At 40.7% G+C, this 26,975-nt stretch overlaps 2 protein-coding genes across 11 annotated transcripts in view; one reads left to right on the top strand and one right to left on the bottom strand.

Annotated features, from left to right (window-relative positions):
- LOC104003467 (olfactory receptor 1L4-like) overlaps nucleotides 1-26,975 on the bottom strand; it is a 128,657-nt gene that overhangs the window by 3,090 nt on the left and 98,592 nt on the right. For 4 of the 8 annotated variants that reach the window (XR_010153635.1, XR_010153634.1, XR_010153641.1 and 1 more), the window contains 2 exons: nucleotides 6,459-6,610; nucleotides 5,230-5,482 (listed from right to left, as the gene is read on the bottom strand). The gene's annotated coding sequence lies outside the window, so the exon portion shown is untranslated. Of the gene's footprint in view, nucleotides 1-5,229; nucleotides 5,483-6,458; nucleotides 6,611-25,784; nucleotides 26,956-26,975 lie in introns of those variants that run through there. The other 4 variants (XR_010153640.1, XR_010153637.1, XR_010153639.1 and 1 more) reach the window with 4 other exon arrangements.
- On the top strand, nucleotides 778-25,792 carry ZIM2 (zinc finger imprinted 2). 3 transcript variants are annotated; one of them, XM_063800892.1, is made up of 6 exons: nucleotides 778-1,086; nucleotides 6,587-6,666; nucleotides 14,049-14,120; nucleotides 14,399-14,567; nucleotides 17,051-17,146; nucleotides 21,007-22,181. In XM_063800892.1, exons 4-6 carry the CDS (start codon nucleotides 14,534-14,536, stop codon nucleotides 21,846-21,848), a joined length of 972 nt encoding a protein of 323 aa, XP_063656962.1. In that variant the 5' UTR covers nucleotides 778-1,086; nucleotides 6,587-6,666; nucleotides 14,049-14,120; nucleotides 14,399-14,533; the 3' UTR covers nucleotides 21,849-22,181. The 3 variants fall into 3 exon arrangements, 2 of the variants coding, with proteins under 2 accessions (XP_063656962.1, XP_063656961.1); XR_010153633.1 differs by lacking the exon at nucleotides 14,049-14,120 and adding an exon at nucleotides 23,687-25,792 and having other exon boundaries at nucleotides 1,044-1,086; nucleotides 21,007-22,022; XM_063800891.1 differs by lacking the exon at nucleotides 14,049-14,120 and having other exon boundaries at nucleotides 1,063-1,086.

Here is a 26,975-nt window from a genome sequence, read left to right as displayed (position 1 = left end):
AGCGGGGATCAGCCTCCAGCTTAGAGGTTCGGGCATGAGTGGAGCCAACCTGCAGCAGTGGCATCCAGCTTCCAGGATGCCACTGTTCTGTCACTCTAGCCTGGGTGACAGAGTGAGACATCATCTCTAACAAAGTTAAAAAAAAAGAAAAAGGAAAATTTGGAAGAAAATTCCACCAAGTTCCAAAAACCACAACTTAAATTTGCCATGTGTGCTGCGTACTGTCAAATCCGCAAGAATGATGTGTAGGTACTGTACTAGGTAATGTAAGTAATCTAGAGATGATTTAAAGTATGCCTAAGCATGTGCATAGATTATATGCAAATACTATGCCATTTTACATGAGGCTTCGGCGTCCACAAAATTTGATACCCTGGGGGGGTCCTAAAACAAATCCCCCAGGAATACTGAGGGAAGCCTTACACACATATACATATACATTTCTTCTACAAGTATAAAGAAACATTGGTGGGGCACTTCAGATCAGTTACAGTGGTTACGTATGTTTTGGGGGTAAAATTTTGGTGAATGGTGCACACGTGGTGTGAGGAAGGGTTTTCACTGACTACCGCTTATTTTCAAATTTTTGAAATTAGTTTGTTATTTTTTATTTTTACCACTTATCCTCAAGTTCTAAGTAATATATTAACTCTCCAAAACTTAACATAAGGCATTAGTTTTTTTGTTGTTTTGTTTTGTTTTTGTTTTTTTGAGATGGAGTCTCGTTCTGTCGCCCAGGCTGGAGTGCAGTGGCGCGATCTCGGCTCACTGTAACCTCTGCCTCCCAGGTTCAAGCAATTCTCCTGCCTCAGCCTCTCGAGTAGCTGGGGTTATAGGCGCCCACCACCAACAGAAGGCGTTAGTTTTAAGAAGGAAGGTCACAGGAGCGCCCTCCTACGTCGCCGCCCTTCTCCTCGCCGTACCAACCCTATCCTCGTGTCTCACGGGGCACTGGGCCAGGAGCGGCTGTGGTTCCTCAGCCCGTCCACCGCAGAGCGCACGCGCAAGCCAGCCACGGCGCATGCGCTGCTGGTTTTGGTCACGGCGTGGAGGCGTTCAGCCAGGCCAGGGCGTGAGGCGTGCGAGGTGAGTTCGCTGGGCCCGGGGTAGGATAGCGGCCGGCGCGCGGGTAGCCCAGCCAGGGGCCTGGGCGGGGCTGGGGCCCCAGTGGACTTGAGGGCGCAAGAGGCATCCAGCGCGGGGCAGCGCGCGGCTTCGTGAGGAAGACTCCGCGGCGGGCCCTACTGGGGCCTTGTGGTGGAAAAGCCACCCCAAAGGCGAGGCTGCGTCTGACTGCCCTAAAATCGGTGCCCCTGCAGGGAGGGACCCAGGACGGCTCTGCGCTGGTGGGCCTGGAGCCCACCCCAAGGCCGGAGGCTGAGGCTTGAGAATCACTTGAGCCCAGGAGGCAGGGGTTGCAGTGAGCCAAGATTGCGCCACTGCACTCCAGCCTGGGCGACTGAGCGAGACTCTGCCTCAAAAAAAGAAAAAAAAGAAAAGAAAAAAAAGAAACACCCCAATGGAAAGAAGCACAACGGGCGTGAACAATTTATAATTGGCTTGTAAATCTGAAACAAAGAGAAAGCCGTATTATTAATCAAAAGAAATGTAAAATTAAAGAATAAAATGATATATTTTTAAATCTGTCTAATTGACAACAGATTTTGAGGGATGATAATGCTCTTGATTGGCAGAACCAGTTACATAATTTGCAGAGCCTAGGGCAAAATGAAAATGTGGGGCTCCTTGTCCAAAAAATTGTGAAAAATTTCAAGAGAGTGACAGTAAAGCATTAAACTAGGCCTGTGGGCTTTATGAGAATGGGGCTCTTGTGACTGCCCTGATTACAAGCCCATGAAGATGGCACTATTGGCTTGTAAGGTGGACTGAGTGAGACATGTAATCTTATACATTGAGTTTGGAAGAAGAAGTTGGTAGCCGTTGAAAGGAAAATTTGGCAGATTGTGTCAAGAACTTTTAAAAACAGTTTATCCCTTTTGTCTATGTAATTTGGGAGCAAATACTTAGTTTCAGTGATGTTCATTACGTTATGATTTCTAATGGAAAACAAAAATAAATGCTTTCAAATGGAAAAACTGTTAAATTATAGAAATAAAAGGCGTAAGTTTTAGTGGGGATAAGAAAAGAAAAAAATGTTTTCCCCAAGTGGCATCTTTGTTCATGGTTTCTTAGAGTGAGTGTAGCCTTTATGGAAGGTATGTTTTATTTCTGTGATTACAGAAGAAATGAAGGTTTGTTGTAGAACATCTTGAAGCTAGAAAATAGTTTTGAGGGAGAAAGTACAAAATCACCTATAAAAATCACTTATAATATTACCGTTCGTACTTAACCCACTGGCACAGTATTTTGGTTTACCACCTTTTCTCTGCTTTATATGGGTGAGCATATATTGTTATGTACAGGTTTCCTTTTTCGGCTTGATATTATGACTAGATGTTTTCCTACAACTATAATACAGCTGAAAAATGTTTAGCAAAATATACATATGGAAAAGGGCACAAACCACAAATGTGTAGCTCAGTTTTCAGAAAGTGAATACGCTGTGTCCACATCATTCCTAGCTTTCCAGAAGCCCTAATGCCTGGTTCCAGTCATTACCACCCTTCCCCCCAACAGCAGCCACTATTCTGACTTCTAACACTTTAGGTTTATTTTGCCTGTTTTTGACCTTTATATAAATGGAATCATATAATACAGACCTTTTTTTTGAGCCTCGTTTCTTTCATTCAACAGCAACTTAACATTCATATTTTCTGTTTAGCATTCCAATATACAAATATATCATCCTACTGTGGCTCTATTCTCCTTGTCAACACTTGGTATTGTCTGACTTTTTCATTTTGGACATTTTGGAGGGTGCATAGTGTTATCCTATTGGGGTTTTAATTCCTATATCTCTGATAACTAATGAAGTTTAGCCTTGTTTTATGTTGATTGGCTATAGCTGTCATCTTTTGTGTAATACTTGTTCAGATCACCTTCACTCCACTGTCCAGTCATAACTATGCAGGCTAGTTGTAAGTCTGTACGTAATTTCTGCAGGTCCTGAGGTTTCTGTATCCTTTCAGCTGATACAGCGCTGCCTACCATCTTCCACAACATTGTGTACTGGAGCAGCCTGCCTTTAAGAGTAGCTCTGTCCTGTAAAGGGCCAAGGTGTAGAGATGCTGGATGTGACAGGGGTTTCAGATATCTTGAGGAATCCCTACATCTTTTGTGTGTGTGGTCAAGAGAAGAAACTAGAAACAGAGACACTGAAAGTTTCTCATCAAAAGTTTGGGGATTTTCAGTACCTGTCAGTGAATGGGCCTCATCAAGCTGTGAGCCAAATCCAGGAGCTCTGTTTGCAATGGCTGCAGCCAGAGATCCTCACCAAGGAGCAGATGATAGAGCAACTAGTGCTGACACAGTTTCTGAGCACCCTGCCAGAGGAGATTCAGACATGGGTGAGGTCGAAACAGCCCAAGAACAGCAAAGAGGCAGGAACCATGGTGGCAAACTTTATTCAGGCATGTGAGAAGGAAGGTGAGAAGGAGGAAGCAACTGGCTGCTTCTGTTTATTGAATATCTGCTGTATGCCTGGCACGTAATAGGAACTAAATAGAAATTTTGTTGAGTGAATGAATGAAAGAATGCATTTTATACATTCAGTCTGATCTGCCTAATCTCATGTGAGATGAAAGAAATTTGGGGTTTGGGTTATTTTAAAATTTTTATTTTAAGTTCAGGGGTGCATTTGCAAGTTTATTACATGGGTATATTGGATGCTGCTGAAGTTTGGGCTTCTAATGATTCTGTCACCCAAGTAGTGAACATAGTACTGGATAGGCAGTTTTTCAACCTTTGCCCTCCTTCCTCATTACCCCCTTTTGGAATTTTCCGTGTTTATTGTTCCCATCTTAGAGTCCATGTATACCCAGTGTTTAGCTCCCACTTAAAAGCAGAAACATGTAGTATTTGGGTTTTTTTGTTTTTTGTTTTTTTGTTTTTTGAGATAGAGTCTTGCTCTGTCACCCAGGGTAGAGTGCAGTGGCATGATCTCGGCTCACTGCAACCTCCACCTCTCGGGTTCAAGCAATTCTCCTGCCTCAGCCTCCCGAGTAGCTAGAATTACAGGGGCCCACCACCACGCCTGGCTAATTTTTGTATTTTTAGTAAAGACGGGGTTTCACCATGTTGGTAGGGCTGGTCTCGAACTCCTGACCTTGTGATCCACCCACCTCAGCCTCCCAAAATGCTGGAATTATAGACAAGAGCCACCGCAGATTCTGTGTTAATTTGCTTAGGTTAATGGCTTCAGCTGCATCCATGTTGCTGCAGAGGACATGATTTCATTCCTTTTGATGCCTATGTGGGTTTGGCTTTTGCTTTTAACATATACTATTTCTCTGAGTGTATCAGCTTTGTTCACCTTGCCTCACATTTCTTATCCAGTGTAAACCTTAGTTTCAACATAAAACAAGACACACACACTACAAAAAAAAAAAAAATCTCCTGGGATTGCTTGTGCCATTAATATATTAAGTGTAAATTTGGGAAAATTGGTCTTTACATTATTTAGTCTTTCTATTCAAGAACAAGAATGATTAGCTAAATTTTAGATGCAAGGGGGCATAAAATGTGGGAGATACAAAGGCTGGAATTTCAACTTCTGCCAAAATTTGACTGGTATCTTAGAAACTCAAGTTATTAGATTAGAGCTAAGGAGGCATTTCAAGAATGAGAGAAGAAAGCCACTGGGTCCTTATAGTCCTTTGAAACAAATAATACTAACTAAAAGCAAAGTATTGTTTGGGGCATATATATAGCAAGGGAACAATGAATACTAACACCAGACCTCAGGGCATACTTATCTCTAGAGGGAAGGCTGGAGTATGGACATGAAAGAAGCACACAGGCAGATGTAAGTTACTGGGAATGTTCTACTTTTGGGTTGGATAGTACATTCACAGGCCTTAATTATACTTAAAAATATAAACAAATGAATTTAAAATAACCATGAGAGCCATGCATGGCTCAATAAAGATAGCATATCATGAACTAAGGATTATGATTAATCCCATTCTGTGCTCCCACATTACTTAAAAGAATTTTTAAAATGCTAATAGTGAACACTTGAGCACTTAGAATGTTTTAATGTATTATCATAGGTGTTTTTTCATGTTAATTCATTTTCTTCTATTAATAGCTCTGTGAAATAGGTATTACCTTCATTTCGTAGACCAGGAGACAGAGGCATAAAGAGGTTGAGTAACTTGACCATGGTTCCACAACTTAAATTAATAATTGGCAGTCAGGATTCAGACTTAGGCTGCTGGCTCCAGCATCTGTACTCTTAATCACCGTGTTACATGAGTGCCTCATATGGATATAGTGGATGTTGTCCCAGAGGCTAAAAACTTGGCCAGAGGCACTGAGTTATTGATGAAGCTAGAGTTCAGTGAGAAGGAAAGAGAGTTCCCTAGGGTACCAGAAAGAAACAACAGATTAATGAAGGGTTTACCCAGAAAAGAGAATATATAGGCAAGGAAGGCCATCAAGGTTAAGGCTCCTGGAGGGAAAGGGGTGGTTGTCTTTTAGATCAACGAGTGAAAAATATGTAGGAAAGGCTTAATCATAAGAGCTGCCATTTACCAAAAAAATACCTACTGTGTGCCTTACATATGTAATGTTTAATTCTCACAAGAGCCCTTAGAGGTATAGTATACTCCCCTTATCTGAGGGGCATACATTCTAACACACTTGAAAGTGTGGATATTATCAAACCCTATATATACTATGTCTTTTCCTCTACATACATACCTGTGACGAAGTTTATTAATTAGGCACAGTATGATATTAACAACTAGTTATAAAATGGAACAATTATAACAGTAGGTTAGCATCACTACTCATGTGCTTTGGGGGCATTATTAAGTAAAATAAGGTCTACATGAACACAAGCACTGTGATACTGTGACAGTTGATATGATGACCAAGACAGCTAATAAGTGACTAAGGGGTAGTGTATACAGAGTGGATACACTGGACAAAGGGATGATTCATGTCCCAGGTGGGACAGAGCAGGAAAGTGTGAGATTTCATCACCAGAATGGCACACAATTTATAACATATGAATTATTTATTTCCGGAATTTTCCATTAAATATTTTTGACCCCCAATTGACCATGGGTAACTGAAACTGCAGAAAACAAAACCTCAGATAAGTGGGGACTACTGTATAGGTATTGTCATTATTTCTGCTTTACAGTTGAGAAACAGAGGTTCTGTGGTGATCTTGACTGGACAGCGAGGCCCGAAATGACTGATATGGAGGGAACTTTCACTTTATTTGGAAGGCAGTGGGAGCCATTGAAGCATTTAGAGCTGGGAAATAACCAGAGCTCTCTTTTGGAACTTGTTATTTTGAGTTGAGAAATGATATCTGACTTTCTCACCATAGGAACTCTAGAGCTGCTGTTCCTTCCCATGGCAGGACAGGGTGGCATGAGGGTGGCTGGCCACTGTGTCTGTCAGTGCTACCAGACAGGACTCAATTCCATGGTTATTCCTCTCTCCCTTCTAGGTTTCCTTGCTCAGGACTCTGTCCCTGCAGAAAAGAGGAACACAGAGATGTTAGACAATCTGTCATCTGCTGGGTCCCAGGTGAGTCAGGCTTTCCTCTGACACGGTTATCAAATATGGGGATCTTATCTTCCTAATTTGTGGACTTCCTTATTTAATTAAACCACATCCTCATTTCCATTAAGTTTTTATATAAATATCACTTTACTGAGCCTTTTTTCTGACTAATCTGACATTTGCTTATGATTCTTTTTTTTCTTATTTCTCCAAGAAAAATCCTTCTGACTGTTTTATCCTCCTTCCGTGCTTTACTTTTCTCTGTTGTACTTATCACCATCCCACATACTATATATTTAATATTTTTCCTTTTTTTCTGTCTTTTGAATTAATTGTTTACTTATTTTTTTAGTATTCTATTTTATTCAGAAAAACCCTTATGTGGTTTGCATTATTATTGTTCCCCTTTTTATATATGAGGGAGTGGAGGCAGAAAGACTAAATAATATGCTGAAGGGTAACACAGCTGTTAAATAATACGATTGAGATATGAACCCAGGCAGTCTGGCTTTAGAGTCCACATTCATAACCACTTAGTTATTGCTGCCTAAGGTAGTGCAGTTACTCCAACTTCGGCTGGCCAGATTTAGCAAGTAAATATACACAACATCCAAATTAAATTTGAATTTTAGATAAACTACAAATAAATTTTTAGCATAAGTATAAATAAATTTTTAGCATAACTATGAAGTTTGAATTTCAGATAGACAATTTTTTGCATAAGGATGCAATGTTTCATATTTAAGACATACTTATGTAAAAAACTGTTGTTTATCCAAACTCCTCCAAGCTAAAGGAGCATGTTTTAACCCAATGCAAGGAAACTAAGAACCTTGAAAAGAGGTTAGAGGAATTGCTAACTAGAATAACCAGTTTAGAGACGAACATAAATGACCTGATGGAGCTGAAAAACACAGCACGAGAACTTCATGAAGCATACATAAGTATCAATAGCGAATCGATCAAGCAGAATAAAGGATATCAGAGACTGGAGATCAATTTAATGAAATAAAGCATGAAAACAAGATTAGAGAGAAAAGAATGAAAAGAAATGAACAAAGCCTCCAAGAAATATGGGACTATGTGAAAAGACCAAAACCTACGTTTGATTGGTGTACCTGAAAGTGACGGGGAGAATAAAACAAGTTGGAAAACACTCTTCAGGATATTATCCAGGAGAACTTCCCCAACCTAGCAAGACAGGCCAACATGCAAATTCAGGAAATAACAGAGACCACCACAAAAATACTCCTCGAGAAGAGCAACTCCAAGACACATATAATCATCAGATTCACCAAGGTTAAAATGAAGGAAAAAATGTTAAGTGCAGTCAGAGAGAAAGGTCGGGTTACCCACAAAGGGAAGCCCATCAGACTAACAGCAGATCTCTCTGCAGAAACCCTACAAGCCAGAAGAGAGTGGAGGTCAATATCAACATTCTTAAGGAAAAGAATTTAGAACTCAGGATTAAGAAACTCACTCAAAACCGCACGATTATATGGAAACTGAACAACCTGCTCCCGAATGACTCAGTAAATAACGAAATTAAGGCAGAAATAAATAAATTCTTTGAAACCAATGAGAACAAAGACACAACGTACCAGAATCTCTGGGACACAGCTAAAGCAGTGTTTACAGGGAAATTTATAGCACTAAATGCCCACAGGAGAAAGCAGGAAAGATCTAAAATTGACACCCTAACATCACAATTAAAATAACTAGAGAAGCAAGAGCAAACAAATTCAAAAGTTAACAGAAGACAAGAAATAACTAAGATCAGAGCAGAACTGAAGGAGATACAGACAAAAAAAAAAACCCTTCAAAAAAAATCAATGACTCCAGGAGCTGGTTTTTTGAAAAGATCAGCAAAACAGATAGACTGCTTACCAGACTAATAAAGAAGAAAGGAGAGAAGAATCAAATAGACACAACAAAAAATGATAAAGAGATATCACCACTGATCCCACAGAAATACAAACTACCATGAGAGAATACTATAAACACCTCTATGCAAATAAACTAGAAAATCTAGAAGAAATGGATAAATTCCTGGACACATACACCCTCCCAAGACTAAACCAGGAAGAAGTCGAATCCCTGAATAGACCAATAACAAGTTCTGAAATTGAGGCAGTAATTAATAGCCTACCAACCAAAAAAAAAAAAAAAAAAACCCAGGACCAGACAGATTGACAGCCGAATTCTACCAGAGGTACAAAGAGGAGCTTGTACCATTCCTTCTGAAACTATTCCCAACAACAGAAAAAGAGGCTCATTTTATGAGGCCAGCATCATCCTGATAGCAAAACCTGGCAGAGACAACAAAAAAAGAAAATTTCAGGCCAATATCCTTCCCAAGGTGGGAGGATCACTTGAGGTCAGGAGTTCGAGACCAGCCTGACCAACATGGTGAAACCCCGTCTCTACTAAAACTACAAAAATTAGCTGGGCGTGGTGGCACATGCCTGTAATCCCAGCTGCTTGGGAGGCTGAGGTGGGAGACTCACTTGAACCTGGGAGGCAGAGGTTGCAGTGAGCCAAGATCATGTCGCTGCACTCCAGCCTGAGTGAGAGTGAGACTCCATCTCAAAAAACAAAAACAAAACCAAAAAAGATTTTTAATAGACACATAACAAAATTTATTCTTCACAAAACCCTATGATACAAAAAGTACAATGACCATTTATAGATCAAGGTCCAGATCAGAGATGTTACCTGTCTTGTCCAATGAAATTAAATAACAGTACAGACCGGGTGCAGTGGCTCATACCTGTAACCCCAGCACTTTGGGAGGCCAAGGCAGGCGGATCACCTTAGGTCAGGAGTTGAAGACTAGCCTGGCCAACATGCGAAACCGCATCTCTACTAAAAATACAAAAATTAGCTGGGCGTGGTGACACACACCTGTAATCCCAGCTACTTGGGAGGCTGAGGCACGAGAATTGCTTGAACCCAGGAGGTGGAGGTTGCAGGGAGCTGAGATTGCACCACTGCACTGCAGCCTGGGCAACAGAGTGAGACTCCATCTCAAAAAACAAACAAGAAAAACAAAACAAAACAAAAAACAATAAAACAGTACAGTACTTGAACCCAGGTCTCTGAACTGCCAGCCCAGTGCTCTTCCCACCCAACACACTATCCATGAATGAAATTGTCAAAGATTTAAAAAAACTCAGCCCCTTAAAACTTACTGAAATTCAGATTTAACTGGGCATGCTGAATTTTATCTGGCCGTCCTATTTCAACTAAATTTTTGGATTTGGGGATTTGAGACAATGGGGTCCACTGGGAAGCATGGATAGGCTAGAATAGTCCAGAATTTTAAAAAAAGGAAAGGTAGTTATGTCCTACCATGTATTTCCTCCAAAATAATGAATAATAGTTTAATGAAATCATCAAACATAAAACTTTTTTCACGTTGTACAAGATTATACAAATGATTCTGGTAGTGTCATCATCTGTTTGTTTATTCACCAATGTCTACCGGTGTCAGGCTCTGTTTGAGGGAAAAAAGTGTTCTTAGAACCATATGGGGGTGCCAAAAAGTCACAGAGCAATTGAAAAGGGCCTTTTCCTTGAAAATCGTGTCCTAGAACACGCATTCTTAAGGAGGATATTGCCTTCAAGGGGAAGAAAATTGGTTCTTGAGGGTGAACACATACTATTCTTCTTATGTGTACAGCACAGACATACATACAGTACATACACAGTATATTTGCGATATTAAAATGTATGGGGTACCGTGCGATTCCATTTTTATGAAATATCCAGAATCAGCAAATCCATGGAGACATAAAGTATGTTAGTGGTTGCTTAGGGCTTGGGGTAGGGCGTGGGAAGATGTTGGAGGGAAATGGAGAGTGACTGCTAGAAGGTGCAGGGTTTCTTTTGGGGCGATGAAATGTTCTGAAATTTATTGGGGTGATGGTTGCACAACTCTGTGAATATGCTTAAAAACCCATTAAATTGTATACTTTAAATAGGTGACTTTTATAATACGTAAATTAAATCTCAATAAAGCTGTTATTTAAAAAAATAGACATACAGCATCTGTGGCCCCACTTCCACCAACTGAATTAGAATCTGTGTTTAACAAGATCCCCAGGTGATTTGTGTGCACCTTAAAATTGGAAGCATCCAATACCTGTGTATGTGAATCAATGCTAATTTATAATTGTTTGAAAAAGTATATCCATGTCAAGGGCTGGAATGTACTTTGCAAAAATGAAAATAGTGTAAATGAAGACAACCCCTTCTACCCACACAAAGGGTGTGGCTTATTGTAGGCCTTTAACAAATGGCAGCTCTTATAGGGACATGATACTGTTATGAGGTTTTCTGATTTTTTGTTTCAAAAATGTTCTCCAGTGTTCTTGTTAAGTCATGTTTTAGAAACCTAAAAGACAATAATGAAATTAATATACTCTGCTTTCTTTAGAACCAGAAAAAAATTCATGGGGGTTGTGATTAGAAAAAATGACGTATAAAGATTACTGGGGTGGGGGGGAGCGAGATAAGGAAAAAAGGTTGAGAAACACTGTTCTAGAATATCTGCTCCTGAGAGTAGCCCTCTGTCCCTACCTTGTCTGCGCCAGGGATTCCAAGCGAAGATGCCCCGGAGGGACTACCAAGGGAATATAAATAAGGAATTGGTCTGGGTGGATTATGAGAAACAGGGGGAGTGCCTGTCCCATATATAGGGGCAGCTGTGACTCAGCTTTTGCTGATGGTGCCATGTGAGAATGTGGACCCAGTCCCCAGATTTTCTAATGCTTTTAATCAGAAGCCACAAAACCAGTTAATAATGACATTTCCTAATTTTTTTTTTTGTATTGGCAGCTAATACAAATTTTTAAAAAAGAATAGAAGGACCATGTGAGCCAAATAAACCCATCTGAAGGAGCTGGGCAGCCAGTATATGATCCCTAATTTAATCCAGTGTTTGTTGATTTGCATAAAAAGTTTTAGAAAGTTTCACTTAAAACACAAAAGATGTATATTAATAAAATGGATATCAGAGTCTTATGTAATGTTCTGGTATCTGCCTTTTTATTTTTATAGTATCAAGGGATTTTATGTGTTTTATTATAAAATTTTAGAGTGTAAATGACTTTAGAGATAATGTAATGGATCTCTTTATTTTAAAGATGAGACAATGAGAATCAAAGATTAATTAACCCATACCTTACAACTAGCTAATAGCAGAACTCAAAACTCCTTATTCCAGTATAGGTTTGTTCCCATGATTTTCTCTAATAGTTACAGAGGATGAGATGGAAAAAAGAAAGGAGGGTCAATGGACAGTTTACAGTAGGAAAACATTTGGGAACAGTAAGATAGCAGTCTTAAAAATGCTCTGACTACCACATGACCACCATCGTTTAAATATGACACTGTGACTGAGAAATCATGACCTACCATACAGTGATTCTTACTTGAAATAGATACCTTTTCTACAACTAAATTCAATTTTCTTATACTGAATCAGGTAACATTTCTCTTTTAACAATCTTTTTTTAATATAATAATATTGATTATCCATTATATTCAAGGTATTGTAGCATATTAACTGTATTAAGTAAAATAAAGCACAAGAAAAAAGGTTATGAAAAACTGAGATTGCTTTCTATGCTAAATATTTTGAGTCACAGACTCCTTTGAGAAACGGAATTTTTATCTTCCAGAAAGGTGCACATGCACTACAAAGCTCAGCCTTAAGAATCCGTGATTGCCAGGTTAAGACCTCAGCCTAACAACAATGTACCTTTGGTTTTGAATCATTTTTTTTATTGCCAAAGTATGACTGGAAACAAACAGAAAAATCATTAACTGCTACAACATTTTGAGCAAAATGGCTAGTAAGTTTTAATTTTCAATTTTTATCATTAACTGTTTATAAAGACTTATTGGATTAGCATATTTGAGTGGGGAGATCCTATGCATTTTCTTACACGTGTTACAATTTTCTATATTCAGATTTGCTAAGGAAGGTAAGTATCCTATTGCCTCAGGATAATGTTAGATTTGAAGAGGTCAGTCTATCTTTTTTTTTCATTTTTATTTTAGAATCAGGGCACACATGTGCAGGTTTGTTACAAAGGTGTATTGCACAATGCTAAGATTTGGAGCATGAATGAGTATGTCACCTCAGATAGTAAGCATAGTACCCAATAAATGGCCTTTTCCAACCCTTATTCTCCTCCCTCCCTGCCTCCTCTTGTATTCCCTAGTGTCTGTTGTCCCATTTTAATGATCATGTATACCCAGTGTTTAGCTCCCACTAATAAGTGAGAACACGTGGTATTTGGTTTTCTGTTTCTGCGTTAGTTCGCTTAGGATAATGGTTTCCCGTTGCATCTGAGGTTTCCAGTTGCTGCAGAGGACACGATTTTGTTCTCTTTTTGGCTGCATAGTATTCAATGGTGTATACACACCTCATTTTCTTTATCCAGTTCACTGTAGATGGGCACTTGGGTTGATTCCATGTCTTTGCTTCTGTGAACAGTGCTGTGATGAACATATGAGTGCATGTGTCTTTTTGGTAGGACAGCTTATTTTCCTTTGGGTATATGGTATCTGCCTTTTAAATTCAACCTTAGGCTACTAAGATTGTTGTATATAACTGTAGTTAATTGATTTCTATTGCTAGAATACTATTTCATTGTATGGCTATACTATATTTATCTCTTCTACTGTTAATGAATGTTTGGGTTATTTCCAGATTTTGGATGTTCCAAACATGCTATAGTAAACATGCCCATCCATGTCTTTAAGTACACATGAGTAAATATACCTAGGAATAGAATTTTGGGGTCAAATAGAGATTAGAAGGGTGGTTCTCAGAGGCTGGGAAGGGTAGTTGGGGGGCTGGAGGGAGGTGGAGATGGTTAGCGAGTACAAAAAAAAAGTAGAAAGAATGAATAAGACCTACTATTGATAGCACAATAGGGAGTCTATAGTCAATAATAACTTAATTGTACATTTTAAAATAAAGAGTGTAACTCTTTATTATCCTTTGTAACTCAAAGGATAAATGCCTAAGGGGATGGATACCCCATTCCCCACGATGTGCTTATTCCACATTGCCTGCCTATATCAAAGCATCTCATGTACCCCGTAAGTATATACAAGTACTATGTACCCACAAAAATTTTTAAAAATTAAAAAAAGAATTTCTGGATCAAAAGTGGTTTTCTAATTTACATTTCCCTTAGCATCTCCAGTGGATCCATGTTTTATATAATAGTTGGTATTGTCCCACTTCTTAATTTTCACTCAATTACTTAATTTTTACCCAATACTTAATTGAATGGGTATAAAATGGTATTTTGTCATTTTGATTTTCATCTCCTTGTTTATTAACAAGATTGAATATCTCTTCATGTTATGAGCACTTTGTTTTACAGGTGGGACCCTGAGGCTTAACCTACCCAAACTCACAAAGAACCAGAGCCAGGACTCTGATTCCTGAGGCTGAGGTATACTGCTGAGCTTTTAAGTATTTGCATGCTTGCATTCTGTCTTTATAAAGTGGCTTAAAAGGATATTTCCCCCTCAACCCAAATCTGTAGTAATTAGCAATAGGAACTGTTTCAGTAATGTTCCCACTTCTCTCAGACTCGATAAGACAAAGAAAGATGCAATGCCAGGTGCCTGTGGCTCTGGATTAGAGCACGTGGAAGCTCTCTGCTGGTCTGAATGCCTGCATCATGTTCAGTCCTCTCTAATCACGTCCCTTCTCCTCTCTCTGGGATAGTTCCTGGACTTCAAACACTTAGGAACATTTCTGGTGTTTGAGGAGTTGGTGACCTTCGAGGATGTGCTTGTGGACTTCAGCCCAGAGGAACTTAGCTCCCTTAGTGCTGCTCAGAGAAACCTCTACAGGGAGGTGATGCTGGAGAATTACCGGAACCTGGTCTCCCTGGGTAAGTATGCCTTCTCCACAGGACTTGGTTTCTTCCCACTAGGGCAGTAGCTCTCAACTCCTTCGTGTCCTCTCATCAGTAATGGTGGTTCACCATGTCAGTGAGTCTCAACCCAGGTCAGAGGCAATATTTTAATATTTGAATATCAAATTCACTGTTAATTATAAAATAGCTAACATTTCTTGAGCACGACATATGTGTCAGGCACTTGTGTAAGTAAGTGTTTAGCATATTTCAACTCCTTTAATCCTCACACTAGGCCTGTGAGGGGGAGGTATACTTATTGTTGTTATTATTGACATTTTTAACGTTAAGGAACCTGAGTCATTGAAAGGCTAAAGTACTTGTCGAAAGCTGGGATTTAACCCCAAGCAGACTCCAGAATCTGCTCTTTTAAACTCTGATGTGCTACCAGACAGGGGTTTGCTCCACCAGTTCTCAGCACAATGGAAGGCTCAAAATGATGTTTACTGAATGAGCGAAGGAATTGCTAAAAATTCCAGGAGCTCCAAAGACTTCTACTGGCTTGAGTTTGAAGAATCAGAGATTGCCAATCTCTCTTTACATGCGGAGGCAAAATTGTTTTACCTGTTCTCACAGGTAAAGTTGAAAGTGAAAAGTGAAAAGTTTACGTTGCCAGTGCCAAGCTCCTTTTTCAGTGGCTTTTTTGGGGGCTTGAGGTCTCCTGAAAAACAGAATCCAAAACAAACACTGTTCCACTGGCAGTAACTTGGTGAAGTCAGACACCTAGTGGGAAAACACACATCCTACCCCAAACCTAGCACAGGGATGCATATGTTTAACTCTGGTTCTTATCGGTTACAAGGAAGTACATTTTCCAGCATATTTTACACTCTTCTCTAGCTTACCACATTTTATGACTTAAAATAGAGGGAATAGTATCAAAATAGAGGAAATAAATTAATTGTATCATTCCAGCTCTCATGCAGTGACCTGGAGCATTTCTATCTTGTGAGCCCTTGGCTTCTTTAACACTGAAGGTTTTGTGTTAATAGAGATCTTATATATCACCTGGGACATTGTCTTCCTAAGTGTGGAATGAGTACAGTGGGCTAAATAGATTATTTTAGGCAGTACATGGACAGCATGACATAATCCTTCAATCTGTTGGTGAAAAAGAAGTTCTTCAATTTTCCTTTAAGCCTTCTGATGGTATCAAGTAGAGAATATCAGTTTGGTGTTAGCATGTCTATCTTGTTATTCTTCTATTTTAGTAAAGAGAGAGTAGACATCAAACCCTGAATGTTAGATAGGCAACAGAAGCTAGCTAGCACTCAATAACCTTAGTTTCTGTTATATTTATCATGATGTTACCTTCCATTTTTGTGTGTGTGTGTGAGTGACATTGGTTTCCATTTATAGGGTTGATATAAAGCTTCCATTGAAAATAAGCGTATTGGCCAGGCGCAGTGGCTCAGGCCTGTAATCCCAGCACTTTGGGAGGCTGAGGCAGGTGGTTCATTTGAGGTCAGGAGTTTGAGACCAGCCTGGCCAACATGGTGAAACCCCGTCTCTACTAAAAATACGAAAAATTAGCTGGGTGTGGTGGCGGGCGCCTGTATTCCCAGCTACTCAGGAGGCTGAGGCAGAAGAATCACTTGCATCTGGGAGGCAGAGGCTGCAGTAAGCCAAGATCGTGCCACTGCACTCTAGCCTGGGAGACAGAGTGAGACTCTGTCTCAAAAAAAAAAAAGAAAAAAGAAAATAAGCATATCTAAGTTAAAAAGAAAGGTGATCTAAAGAAAAACATTAAATACTGAATATGACTATAAATGGCACATAGAAATGCCAAAATGCAAGGGTCATTCATTAACTCGTCAGTGAATTCAGACATACAAGGCCTGGTATAGGCATTTTGGTTACAAAATAGATGACATTTCCCCTTCTCATGGATGTTACATTTGAGTGGAGTCAGACAGTAAACAAATGGATAATAATTTGGTATGCAAATGATAGAAGTTTGGGAAACAAGGAACTAAGGGAGGGGGAGGAGCAGCACTTCAAGACAAAGGGGCAGTGGACGTTATCCCAGGAGGGAAAAGAACGATAATGTTGACTTTTTGAGCAGCTATGTCAGATTCTTGGTGCTGAAGTATAGAGCTCAGCACACTGCCCTCATGCCCCCTTTTTAGTCTTCATAGCAGGGTTGTTCAACCTTGGCACTCTTGACATGGAACCAGATCGTCCCGGGTTGTGGGGCTGTCTTGCAGAATGTTGAGCAGTGTCCCTGCCTCCAGCCATACTAGACACTAGGAACCCCTCCCTCTGCTCCCACAGTTATGATAACCAAAGATATCTCCATACATTTTAGATGTCCCTTAGGGGGTAAAATCTCTATAGGCTGGAAACAGGCTTCATTTTACTCCTGCGAGAGTTTGTTCCTTCCTTATTATTCCAGAGTCTTTGGGACCTAAGGTTGGGAGTTACTGAAACCCTGAGTTCTGAATCTTCCTCTCCAACAGGGCACCAATTCTCTAAACCTGATGTTATCTCACGCCTGGAAGAGGAGGAATCACATGCAATGGAGACAGACAGCAGACATACAGTGATTTGTCCAGGTGAGTAGTGAGGGGGAAGCCTGGGGTGTAGGAGGGGGGAACCAGTAAATGCTAGTTAGAGAGCTTTCCTCAAAGTCCCCTGGGCCAGGAGAAGTCTGGTAGGTGCTCTTTTCCTCAGTACTCCCCTTCATCTCCTTTCTGAAGCCCATCTCTTCATGCAACATGAGTTCCTCTCCTGCTTAGCTCCAGGGAGGCCAGTGTCCTTTTACCCTTGTGTTCCAGCCCTTCCATTCACTCATGCCTTTCTCCTTGCAGCTAAAAATCATAGATCTCTCCTCTTTAACTGAGACAAACAAAAAATCCTGGCCTGATACCACTTGTCTTTCTCACTGCCCTCCCACTTTCCCTCACATCAGCTCCTCAGACTTGTTGACACCTAGACGCTCCCTTCCCTTTTCTTCTTAATCCCCACCCTCTGGTTTCCATCCCCCTACTTCTGCCAACTCAGACACACATATACGCTCTTTTCTGAAACTTCCACAAAAGGTTCCCACTAGCATCCTTATAGTTCTGGAACCATAGACTTCACCTCCTCCAAACTCTATGGCTACAGTCTAATAACGCTTACCATCTTCATGAAATCCCCTTCTTTGAATTGGGTCACCATGTGCAGCAGCTGGATCACTGTTGTCCTTCAGTTGTAGTTAACGGAAAACCCACACCCAAACTGGCTAAAGTCATAGAGGGATTATTAGCCTATAATACTGATCAGCTGGGCTGTATTCAGGGACCCAGTGAAGTCATCGAAGACCTAGTTTCATTTTCTCCTTCTACACTGCCTTCGACTCTGACAATAAATCCTAGATGCATTTTTTTGTTCCTGTACAAAAAAGGAGCAAGAAAGAGCTGGTGTGTCCAAGAAGCATTCTCAAGAGAGAGGAAGCATCTTTTCCAGCTCTCCTGATTTTTCATTGTTCCATATCGGGTTATATCCCTTTCCTGAACTAGCAGCTGTGTCCAGTACAGTGCTGATTGACACAGCCCTCCTCCACGTTTGTCTGTGTGAGTGGAAAAGTGGATGTCCAAACAAAATTCAAGAAGTTACCAGGAAGACTCCTCTCTGTTTCTTTCATTGTCTTCTTTTCTTTCCCTACTCTGGTTTCTTCATTATTCAGTCATCTCATAGATATTTATCAGGCTTCTGTGGTGGGCCAGATACTGTCCTAGTATCTGTGGATACAATAATGAATAAGACAGACAAATCTCTTCCTTCATAGAGCTTGCATTCTAATGGGGGCAGTAGTTTTAAAAAATAGACAAATAATAACGGAGCGTAAAGTGGATAGAGAATGAGATATGGGAGGTTGCTTGAGATGGAATAGTCAGAGAAGGCCTCACTGTGGAAGACTTGAATGAGATGGGGGGCTGACCAATGTAGAAATCTTGAGGAAGAGTGTTACAGGCAGAGCGAACAGCAAGTGCAAGGGCCCTGAGATTGGAATGAGCTTGGGTGTTCCAAAAACAGTAAGAAGGGCAATATGGTCTGAGTTAAGTGGAAGATAGAAGATGAGATCACAGAGATAGTCAAGGGCCAGCCCGCTTAGGAATATGTTGAAGAATTTTATTATAAGTGAGATGCAAAGATGGTGGGAAGTTTTGAGCAGGGGCATGAAGTAGTGTTATTGATATTTTAGAACTTTGCTGTCCAATATGCTAGACAGTAGGCACATGTGGCTACTTACATTTACACTAGTAAGAATTACATAAAATTTAAAATTTAGTTCCTCAGTCACACAAGCCACATTGCAAGTATTTGATAGCAACATGTGGCTAATGGCTACTGTGCTGGACAGCAAAAATGTAGACCATTTCCATCATCACTGGGAGTTCTACTGGGCAGTGCTATTCTAGAAAGATCCATCTGGCTGTCCTATGGAGAACGGGCTTTAAGAGGAAAAGCCAGAGAAACCAGTTCAAGAGGCCATTGAAGTCCACCAGGCTAAAGATGATGGAGGCTGAGGCTGTGGTTGTAGAGGGGTCAGGTTGGAGGTATTCCCTGAAAGGAGAACTGACAGAACATGCTGAAATATTGGATATACAGCAGGGTAAGGAAAACAGAAGAGCCAGTGAGGACTAGGTGTTCTCTTACTCTTCCATTCTTGAGTGTTCTCTTCAAAGACCACTTCCTAAAAGAGTCAATCCATTGTGATGGGCCCAGCTATCCCTCTTTTCCTGATGACTTCCTAAGCCATGTTCTGGCTCTGCTGTTTTACCTGTACTCTGTTCACATACTTCAAGTGTCTGCCAGGATGCAACCACTGTGTTCATCACCTCTCTTCCAAACCACAGTCTTATACTTGACTTCCTTGGCTTCAGTATTTTTCCAACCAGAGAGTTGCCTTTATAAAGCACAGACTTTTTATCAGCTTCTTACCTCCGTCAAGATAAAATTCAAACTTTTAGCAAAACACTGAAGTTCCTCCCATTCTGGCCTGAAATTTGCATCCCAGCCTCATCTACAGATCTTGCAACCAAGATCCTGTGTTTCTAGCTCCCCAGGACTGTATATTTTCACAGTTCTATAGCTTAACTCAGGCTGTTTTATATAAACTCGCCCCCCTTCCCCGTTTACTGACGCCAAATGCTGTCCCCTCCACTAATCATTTCCTGTTCCTAAGTGGAGTCAGTTCCCCCATCTCTGCTCCTGTCGTCACTTACAGTCTGATTAGAGTCCCTTTTACAGACCTCTGACCCATCTGGTTAGATAATGCCTTGCACAAAACAGGCATTTAATAAATATTGAATTAAAGAGGATTGGTTGGCAGTGTAGATTGGGGTAAAACAAGAGATTCAAAGCTAAGAAAGGAGAATCTTTGTTTAATTCTGAACAAGAGGTTGTTGACCTGTTTGCTCCAGTGTTTCCTCAGTAGTCCTGAAGAACCACAGTAATAGATGTTCTAAAAAAAATGTTTCATAGCAAGATCACTTTAAGAAATGCCACATTCTGTACCTTCCCTCTTTAGGGTTCAAGGTGCATATTAAAAGTTCTGAATCCTACAGGAATGAAACCTGCTTGATTTGTGTCATACAACATTTCCCAAATTAACTTGACAGTGGAGCCCCCTTCATGGTAACAGCTATTTGTTTTTCAGAATATTAGCGATCTGCCAAACATGGTTTGGAAAATGCTGACAAACCCCAACCCCAGCTCTTTCTCTGATTTCTGCTCATTCTACTCTGTACAATTGTGGCATCTTTTTGACACGCCATCCTCCTAGATGATATTTTTTCTGTTTCTTCCTCACTCTTCCTTGCTTACTGTCTTTTCCTTTTTTTTTTTTTTTTTTTTTTGAGACAGAGTCTCACTCTGTCATCCAGGCTGCAGTGCAGTGGTGCGATCTCTGCTCACTGCAACCTCCACCTCCCGGGTTCAAGCGATTCTCCTGCCTCAGCCTCCTGAGTAGTTGGGACTACAGGCACGCGCCACCATGCCCAGTTAATTTTTTGTATTTTTAGTAGAGACAGGGTTTCACCATGTTGGCCAGGATGATCTCAATCTCTTGACCTTGTGATCCGCCCATCTCGGCCTCCCAAGGTGCTGGGATTACAGGTATGAGCCACTGTGCCCGGCCACTTACTGTCCTTTCTATCCTTTTTCCATTTTCTCTTTAGGTTTTCAGAAAACTCTCAACCTCCATAAGATCTGTTTGTTATCCTTGGTCTCTTTATTTCTATTATATTGGTATGTCTCTCTGAGTAAAAAGAATAGAGGAATTTTTACTTTTTTTTTTCAGATTAGGAAAAGAGACCTGAAACCAAAGCACTAACTCCAGGGCAAAGCCTGCCTGTAGAAATATCATTTATTGGGGGGCAGGATTGGATAATTTGGCGGTAGGTAACTTCTGGCATTGTCTCTGCAGGAGAGTCTCATGATGATCCATTGGAACCACACCAGGGCAACCAAGAGAAACTTCTGACTCCTATAACAATGAATGACCCCAAGACCCTCACTCCGGAAAGAAGCTATGGCAGTGATGAATTTGAGAGAAGCTCTAATCTTAGTAAACAATCAAAGGATCCTCTAGGAAAGGATCCCCAGGAAGGCACTGCTCCTGGAATATGTACGAGTCCCCAGTCAGCATCCCAAGAGAACAAACACAACAGATGTGAATTTTGCAAACGAACCTTTAGTACTCAAGTAGCCCTTAGGAGACACGAACGGATCCATACTGGGAAGAAACCCTATGAATGTAAACAGTGTGGTGAAGCCTTCTATCTCATGCCACACCTCAAAAGACATCAGAAGACCCATTCTGGTAGGAAGACTTCTGGCTGCAATGAAGGTAGAAAGCCTTCCATCCAGTGTGCGAATCTCTGTGAACGTGTAAGAATTCATAGTCAGGAGGACTACTTTGAATGTTTTCAGTGCGGCAAAGCTTTTCTCCAGAATGTGCATCTTCTTCAACATCTCAAAGCCCATGAGGCAGCAAGAGTCCTTCCTCCTGGGTTGTCCCACAGCAAGACATACTTAATTCGTTATCAGCGGAAACATGACTACGTTGGAGAGAGAGCCTGCCAGTGTTGTGACTGTGGCAGAGTCTTCAGTCGGAATTCATATCTCATTCAGCATTATAGAACTCACACTCAAGACAGGCCTTACCAGTGTCAGCTATGTGGGAAATGTTTCGGCCGACCCTCATACCTCACTCAACATTATCAACTCCATTCTCAAGAGAAAACTGTTGAGTGCGATCACTGTTGAGAAACCTTCAGTCACAGCACACACTTTTCTCAACATTGTTGGCTTCCTCCTAGAGTGTTGTGAGTGTGAGAAGGCCTTTCACTAGCCCCAGCTTAACAACTTGAACATTCATCAAAGTGTGGTAAAAAAAAAAAGTTGCAATTTTTCGAAGAGGGGATTCCTCACGTCACACAGGTGAAAAGCTTACAAAGAATATTTTTGTTGCATAGGAAAGTAGCTAATAGATTTTGCCTTTTTCAGTGATACTCATCGTGAGGGAGGATTGCCCTCCTTTATATCAGATTGGATTCGTGGATATGTATTCTACGGGCTGTAATTCAGTACTGTCATTGATTTTGTTGTTCAAATGGCTACAGCTTTGGCCATTGGGAGCTCTTTCAGTCGGCTCCTGTGCCTTTTCAATAAGCTCCCATCCTTTTCAGGAACCACTTCCTTTCTATATCTTCCATAATTTTTCTCCCTTCACCTCCAGGAAAACCCTATCATGTCTTTAAGGTAGTTTCTACCTCATTCACTCTCATGAAATCTGCTTCTTTCCTCATGGTCAGAAGGCTCATAGCCTGATCAGTCTTTTATTTCACTTCTCCTGTTGCAGTTTTTGCTAAATCTGTATTCTGCTTGAACTGTTATTTACTTGACATATTTTTAATGGACTCATTTATGTTTTTTAAACTTCAGTACCTCTACTTAAAAAGGAAATTTTTAAATCACCTCAGACAAAGGGTTTTACTCACACGATAACCAGACTTCCCTGATTATCTCCAAGATGTCCTTTGACAGTTGGCTTGTTTCAATCTGGATCTAAATGTGGTCCACAGATTGCATTTGGTTGTTTAATCTCTTAAGTCTCTTAATCTAAAGCAATCCCCTCTCACGTTTTTAAGGCCTGTGCAACCCTGAGGTTAATATAGAACTTCCCTCCTGTTCCTACCCAGTTCGTGATATGTCTGTTTAGAGACTCCTCTTCATGTTTACATTTTTAAATTTAGAAGAACTCATTTAAAAATTCTTATATTTCATTGTGGTAAAAACCACATAAAGCTTAGTGTCTTAACCGTTTTTAAGCATGCAGTTCAGTAATGTTAAGTATATTCACATTGTAGGCCGGGCACGGTGGCTCGTGCCTATAAATTTAGAAACACTCATGTTTTAAGTTTTTTAGTGGTGATGCAAGTAATATACATTCCCTGAAGAAAACTAGAAAATATGTTTGTTTTTTCTTTGAATATTTGTATTTCCCCCTCCCAAATATACTTGCTGCTAAAAGTTTATGCCCATTTTTTCTTACGCATAAACCTGTATAGCTTTTAAAAATTATATTTTTAGGCTGGGTATGGTGGCTCATGCCTGTAATCCTGGCACTTTGGGAGTCCGAGGCAGGCAGATCACCTGAGGTCAGGAGTTTGAGACCAGCCTGGCCAAAATGATGAAATCCCGTCTCTACTAAAAATATGAAAAAATAGCCGGGCATGGTGGCGCTCGCCTATAGTCCCAGCTACCTGGGAGGCTGAAGCACAAGAATCGCTTGAACCTGGGAGGCAGAGGTTACACTGAGCTGAGATTGCACCATTGCACTCCAGCCTGGACAACAGAATGAGACTCCATCTCAGAAAAAAAAAGTTATATTTTTATGAAATGAAATATACTACCATAAACACTGTTTTGAGGGCTATCATTTTCATTCTCATATATTATGAACATCTTTCCATATACAGAAATACATTCCTAAATTTCCTTTTAGTACTTGGTTGCATGGATGTGTCCTAATTTATTTCATCTGGCCTTTCATGGTTGGAAACTGGGGTTGCTTATAATTTCTCTCTTTTTTTTTTTTTCAGATGGAGTCTCACTCTGTCACCCAGGCTGGAGTGCAGTAGTGCAATCTTGGCTCACTGCAAGCTCCACCTCCCGGGTTCACACCATTCTCCTGCCTCAGCCTCCCGAGTATCTGGGACTACAGGCGCCCGCCACCACGCCCAGCTAATTTTTTTGTATTTCTAGTAGAGATGGGGTTTCACCATGTTAGCCAGGATGGTCTCAATCTCCTGACCTCATGATTCACCCACCTCAGCCTCCCAAAGTGCTGGGATTACAGCTGTGAGCCACCGTGCCCGGCCAATTTATCTCTTATATACACATTGCTGCTATAGTTATGCTTCCACCCCTTTAGCCCTTGGGTTTTGGGGTTTTGGCATTTTTCCTTATTGATTTGCTCTAACGTCTTTGCATCTGGTCTTGTTTCCTAAGGGGAAATTCTCAGCAGTGGAATTCCTGAGCCAAAATGTCTGTATCTTGAAGGTTTTAGAAACACTCCTAGCCTCATTCTAGCAGGGTTTAAAAGTTGTGTTGATTTTTTTTCTCTAGGGAAGGATTATAAACCACTTACCTCTCCTCCACAACCCTCTTCTCCTTGAAGAATTTGCATGATGAACCCATATTAGGATATGACAGGATTTAAGTCAGGCCTCAAAAGAGCCACAGATGAATTGAAGTCTTTTGTTTGAACTTTTTTTTTTTTTTTTTTTTTTTTTGAGGCAGAGTCTCACTCTGTCACCCAGGCTGGAGTGCAGTGGCGCAATCTCAGCTCACTGCAAGCTCCGCCTTCCGGGTTCATGCCATTCTCCTGCCTCAGCCTCCCAAGTAGCTGGGACTACAGGCACCCGTCACCATGCCTGGCAAATTTTTTTTTTTTTTGTATTTTTAGTAGAGATGGAGTTTCACTGTGTTAGCCAGGATGGTCTTGATCTCCTGACCTTGTGACCCACCCCACCTCGGCCTCCCAAAGTGCTGGGATTGCAGGTGTGGAGCCACCGTGCCTGGCCTGAACTATGATTTTTAACATAGTTTTATTAGGTATTGTTTCCTCACTATACAAATAATATTGAGCATATTAAAGAAAATTTTGCAAAACAGAGAAGGCTAATAAACTTCCTAATAGTTCTAGGTATGCAACTAGTACAAGTCCAGGGAGGTAGTTATATTCACAAGTAGAAGAGACCCTTGGCAGAGAAGAGAGAGGGTGGGCTTTGGAGCCAGGGAGAGCTGAGGTCAAATTTCAAGGTCCTCCTTAGAGGCTGATTATACCTCGTTTTCTTAGGAAATGGGGATCCTCCCCTGGGAGAACCATTAAAAGGCCTAGAGTTCATCTATAGAAAAGAGCCTAATAGTGCCTGGTATTTAGAAGGCACTCAGTAACAAGTAGTTGCAATTAGGGAGTATTTTAAATTTTATTTTATTTTATTTTTATTTTTTTTGAGATGATGGAGTCTCACTCTGTCACCCAGGCTGGAGTGCAGTGGTATGATCTCGGCTCACTGCAACCTCTGCCTCTAGGGTTCAAGCGATTCTCCTGCCTCAGCCTCCTGAGTAGCTGGGATTATAGGTGCGTGCTATCACACTCGGCTAATTTTTGTATTTTTAGTAGAGACAGGGTTTCCTCATGTTGGTCAGGCTGGTCTCAAACTCCTGACCTCGTGATGTGCCCACCTCAGCCTCCCAAAGTGCTGGGATTACAGGCGTGAGCCACTGCACCCGGCCTAAAATTTATTTTTTAAAATGTTTTATTAGCAGCAATAAACTAGAGTTGTAAACCACAGTTAACACATCAAAACGCAACCACGTTTTATCATATTTTAGTATTTTTTCTACAAATATTTTTTTCTATGTGTAGGTTTTTAAAAATAGCATTACAAGTTTAAAGTTCTTTTCTGATTTTGTGACAATTTTTAATTTATATAAAAGTCTGATTAACAAAGCATAAATTACTGTATTTACAGTTTAGAATCGATTTCCAAAAAGTGGTTTCACTAGATGACATGTGATGAACATTTCTAAGGCTCTCGAAAGATCCTGCTGGATTTGTTTGTGGAGGGGCTCTGCCATTTGTAGCCCTCAGCATAGGGAGGGCCAGAGGTATGAAATAGGTGGTGAACTTACCATCCTCCCTCTTGAGTCCCTGGCAGGCATTGTTAACCAGTTATGCACTCTCTGGTTCCAGTGAACCTGAGGACAGGGTTGGATCTTTCTCAGCACAGCACCCAAGGCAAACAAGACACACTAAGCAGTTTTTGTATGTGCAAAGAACTGCCTTTGTCACCCTGGTACCAAATAAATACTCCCTTTAAATAACTTTGCCTGCACTGGGTATTTATTCACTTAACAACCAAAAAATCTTCACCTATTTGGTAAACCAAAAAAAGATTATTATTAACAATAATTAATCCATTTTTGCATTATTATGCATTTTTTCCAAATAAGTTTTAAAAACTTCTTTATGTATAACCTAGGCCCTTTACCTCTTTAGCTTTTTTGTCTTTATGCTTTTTCTTACTAATTTGTGTGAACTCAGTTTCCTTTTAAGTACACATTTCTGATGGATTAATGTTTATTTTTCTTTTTAAAGCAATATTTGACTCATTAAAGGCAACTACTTTATAGAAATGTAGATCTCTCTCCCTCCCTTTGCCCCGAAACAGAAAAATACACTATGAACACCACTAACATTTTTAGTCTGTTTTCTTGTAACTTAAAATTAATGACTAGATTTATGAAGGTAGTTGCCTCTGGGGAGTAGCTGAAGTAAAGATCTCATTTTCATGGTCTATACCTGTCCACTTTGTTACCCTCGTGACTGTATTACGCTCTGTTGCCCAGGCTGCAGTGCAGGGGCACGATCGTGGCTCACTGCAGCTTCTGCCTTCCAGGTTCAAGCAGTTCTCCTGCCTCAGCCTCCCAAGTAGCTGGGACTACAGGCATGCACCACCCTGCCCGGCTTTTTTTTTTTCTATTTTTAGTAGAGATGGGGTTTTGCCATGTTGGCCAGGCTGGTCTGGAACTCCTAACCTCAGGTGATCTGCCTGCCTTGGCCTCCCAAAGTGCTAGGATTACAGGTGTGAGCCACTGCACCCAACCCTGTATTACCTATTCTTAAGGTATTTATAGATAGTTGTCATATAGCTGTGACTATTCCATGTGTGCGATAGTATATCTTGTTTTTCTACCCAATCTTATACCTTACAAAACTGCTGTCATCACTCACTCGTCTGTGGTTATCACCTCCTTAACAGTGGCACAGCAAACCCAGTGCTTTCTGTGGATGGCTCCTCCTCTGTTGTTAGGAGGTAAAAT

This window comes from Pan troglodytes, chromosome 20 (genome assembly GCF_028858775.2).
Source record: "Pan troglodytes isolate AG18354 chromosome 20, NHGRI_mPanTro3-v2.0_pri, whole genome shotgun sequence".
Taxonomy (NCBI): Eukaryota; Metazoa; Chordata; class Mammalia; order Primates; family Hominidae; genus Pan; species Pan troglodytes.
This window is presented reverse-complemented; position numbering and strand designations above follow the sequence as displayed.

Coding starts and splice junctions, on each gene's coding strand:
- ZIM2 (XM_063800891.1), top strand. CDS start 6,634: ATGTTAGACAATCTGTCATCTGCTGGGTCCCAG. Junction 6,667..14,398: donor TGTCATCTGCTGGGTCCCAG/GTGAGTCAGGCT, acceptor TCTCTGGGATAG/TTCCTGGACTTCAAACACTT. Junction 14,568..17,050: donor CCGGAACCTGGTCTCCCTGG/GTAAGTATGCCT, acceptor CCTCTCCAACAG/GGCACCAATTCTCTAAACCT.